The sequence below is a fragment of the Olea europaea genome, chromosome 21, assembly GCF_002742605.1.
Source record: "Olea europaea var. sylvestris chromosome 21, O_europaea_v1, whole genome shotgun sequence".
Taxonomy (NCBI): domain Eukaryota; kingdom Viridiplantae; phylum Streptophyta; class Magnoliopsida; order Lamiales; family Oleaceae; genus Olea; species Olea europaea.
The window spans coordinates 5,098,217-5,101,571 of record NC_036257.1 but is presented as its reverse complement, the minus strand read 5'-3'; the positions used below and the strand labels follow the sequence as shown (position 1 = coordinate 5,101,571).

The window sequence follows — 3,355 nt, the reverse complement described above, 5'->3', positions numbered from 1 at the left end:
AATATAACCACCTACTAGAAAATGATATTCTCAGAAAAATAGAGCATCAACTACCAAAAGATCCAAGGACAATCTCATGGCTAAAGGAAACCTATGTAAACCAGTAAAGGCACATACAGGTTAACACAATGCATTTAACAGGACTATGCATTGATTTTTTACTTTTGGTATGAGATATTGTCAGATTCTGAAAGCTTAAAAATCATTAAAAATTAACTACCCATGATTTGGTGTTATGATTATAACAACCAGTTCATTAAATTGCACATTTAAGAGGAACTGTTATGCTGAAGTCATGGTGCATAAGGTACAATTCTGGGTTCCACCTCAGGATGCTATACCTAGCAGCAGATTCTGGAAGAGCATAAAGAACAAATGCTGTGCCCTTGGACCGTTTTGTATCTTTATCAACAACAATATGGACCTCTGAGATGTCACCAAAGTTTCTGAAGTGTTCTTCCAGCTCCTCTTCGCTGCGTTAGATCAGAAGGCACTTGATGCATAGGAAAAATAAAAACAAAAAGAAAATGATAAGAAATAGCTATTGGCACAGGGCTCGAATTGTACATGGCAGTGTATGGCAGATTACGGATGTAAAGGCGGCCGGTCTCACGGATTTGTTCTTTCTCATATTTTGTACTTGATGATGGATTGTCAGAGTGGAATATTTTCTCACTAGATATTTCAGAGGAGACATCTTCAGTCTCACCTTCTGAAATTTCCTGTTTGAATGTATCCCCATCAGGACCATGGTTGTTTTTGTTCAGAGAATTACCACTCCAATCACTATCATCATCCACATCAGAGTCATCAGCATCACCATTACTTTCGGAATCTGACCACTCTTTTTTTATTCTGCTCTTGAAGTAATCCATATCAGATACAACTTCATTGTGAACTAAACTGTCTGCTTTAACAGCCTTTTGATTCTCCAACAATATATTTTCATTTCCCACAGTTCCCTCAAACTGAGCGCTCGGTTCATCTAATTTCCAATGACTACCTTTTACTTGGAGTTTCCTGCTACTAGCATCTTTACCTTTCTCAAGAGAGGGAGCTATAAGGGCATCATTTGCCCACAATTTTGACTTGCTGCGCGGCTGCATGACCTGTAGAAACTCTTGAAATTGAGGATCATCATTCCCATCATCCTTCTTCCTCTTCTTAATCTCTCTCTTTGCTGCTACAATTTTAGAACCTTTAGGACCATTTAATTTATTTTCCACTCCAGATGAACTCTCCTGTTTCTTTGATGAGTAGCGACTCCACGGACGAGGTATTTCTAGATCTCCAATCTTCCGAGCAATCTGTGTTCAGATAAAGGTTAATCTTTTTTCCCTCTTTTAATTAAAATACCTAAAGCATGTGATAAGCATACTACAATTATGGAAAGAAGATTACAAGTGCAATTCACCACTCCACAACCTTCCACAAAAAGTCAGTTTGTCTAGGTCCATACATATGTTTCTTATAATCCTTTTTAGTGAAGTATACTATATAAGCACTCAATTACTATTTCTTCATTAAGCAAGTATTTTATTGAAATCAAACCTGTTTTATGAAGTGTCGAAATCAAACTAACTATAACAAATAGCAAAAGACACAAAGCCAATTAGAAATTACGAACCTCGCAATGAATTTTGCAAGTATCTATGAAAGAATCATGAAAGTAGCTAATGGCTTCATTTGCTTCTTGCTCAGTCCTGTATCCCACAAATCCAAACTGTCTGCTCTTCCCATCCCTGCACCAAAAGTGAAGTATATTCCATTACTCGGATATTGGAAATTTACAAATAAAAAAAAAAAAAAAAAAAAAAAAAAAAAGGTATAAAACATAGAAAAAAAATTGAAAAACTAAAAAATGGTACTGGAGAAAGAATACTTGGTACGCATGAGCTTGGCGTCAGTGACTTCGCCTTTCTGAGAGAAGAATTCTCTGAGGCTGCCATCTGATACATATCTTGGCAAGTTCTTCACGCATATTCGTGACCTTCATACCGAATATTAATCATAAATATATAAAATACAAACATTAAATTGATTGAAGACAGGTATCTCAAGAGCTTACATATTTGTAGAACTTATTATTAATAACTACTATTGAAAAAATTAGGTGATTTGTGTGTAAATATTTATCAATTAGCATAAACAAATAAATGATATAAACATAATTCAAAAAATAATACTCCCTCCATCCCAATTATATAGGGTGTAGTTCCTTTTTCTCTTCTCCCAAATATATAGGCATGTTTCCTAATTTAGAATATTTTGTTTTGTTCTTTTACCAATATACCCTTATTCAATTTTTTCCACTTAATATGTCAACTTCTTGAAATTATCCAAATACACACATTTCCACTTCTTGGAAACAAGGAACAACTCTCGTTTCTTCTTTTTTCAAATTAAATCATTCAAATTCTTTACTAATTCCAATAATAATTTACTACTACATATTAAAAATTAAATAGGGATAAACTAGGAAAGAGCTTAGAAAAAATTAATTTTCCAATGACAATAAAAAGGAATTCTTAATTCGTGTGAATAATGAAACAAGCCTATATAATTGGGATGAAGGGAGTATAAAATAAGAAGAGGGTTAGAAAAGCAAGTCTTGAGAGTCACGTCGAAGACGCTGTACAAAAGTCATGTTGTCTTCCCTTCGTGAGAGTTCCTTCAGCACTACACGGCTCCAAAATAAATCTCATGTAGCTCTTCTTCTATGAGCACAACTATAGGGAGATAAGTGAATGAATCTCTCATCAAATAGCCAAAATAGTATGAATATAGTATAAAATTGTAGAGAGGACAAAACTTCAAGGTTCTTCTTTTTTTTTTTTTTTCAATGAAATGTCACCTCCTTTTACAGGTGAATATCAACCCCAACAATTAAACTATTAAAGTATAAGTTATCATATGACCTATGGTGATTTAATTTTATGTTAAAACTAAAAATTAATAGGTTTTAATTTTGAAAAGTTGAAACTTATTTCAAGTTACAACAATTCCCCACATTTATAACATATATGTGTGTGTGTGTGTGACACTATAATATTATTAGTTTAATTTTGTATTAAATTGAAATTAAAATAGAAACAACAAATTATTGATTTGAAAATTTAAAACTTAAATTATTTATTTTCCAACAACTACAGCCAAACGGAATTGGAGAAGGGAGAAGAGGGTTTATTGGAATTTGGGTGGCGAGTGAGTTTATACTCACTGAAATTATGTCAATTAAATTTCGTCGATACTCACTGATTGGACTAAATTTTGACATGGTCATTAAAGTAATTTTTTACAGTAGTTAGTTGCTGAAATTTTTAAAGATTACACTAATGATCATTTCATTAAAATT

At 33.0% G+C, this 3,355-nt stretch overlaps 1 protein-coding gene across 1 annotated transcript; it reads right to left on the bottom strand.

Annotated features, from left to right (window-relative positions):
• Positions 1-241: 241 nt before the first annotated feature.
• Positions 242-2,740, bottom strand: LOC111370443 (probable RNA-binding protein 19). Its single transcript, XM_022992147.1, has 5 exons — positions 2,623-2,740; positions 1,883-1,990; positions 1,628-1,742; positions 568-1,307; positions 242-473 (listed from the first exon to the last, which is right to left on the bottom strand). Exons 1-5 carry the CDS (start codon positions 2,703-2,705, stop codon positions 257-259), a joined length of 1,263 nt encoding a protein of 420 aa, XP_022847915.1. The 5' UTR covers positions 2,706-2,740; the 3' UTR covers positions 242-256.
• Positions 2,741-3,355: the final 615 nt, after the last annotated feature.

Coding starts and splice junctions, on each gene's coding strand:
- LOC111370443 (XM_022992147.1), bottom strand. CDS start 2,705: ATGAGATTTATTTTGGAGCCGTGTAGTGCTGAAGGAACTCTCACGAAG. Junction 1,991..2,622: donor TTTTGTACAGCGTCTTCGAC/GTGACTCTCAAG, acceptor TTCGGTATGAAG/GTCACGAATATGCGTGAAGA. Junction 1,743..1,882: donor GCCAAGCTCATGCGTACCAA/GTATTCTTTCTC, acceptor CTTTTGGTGCAG/GGATGGGAAGAGCAGACAGT.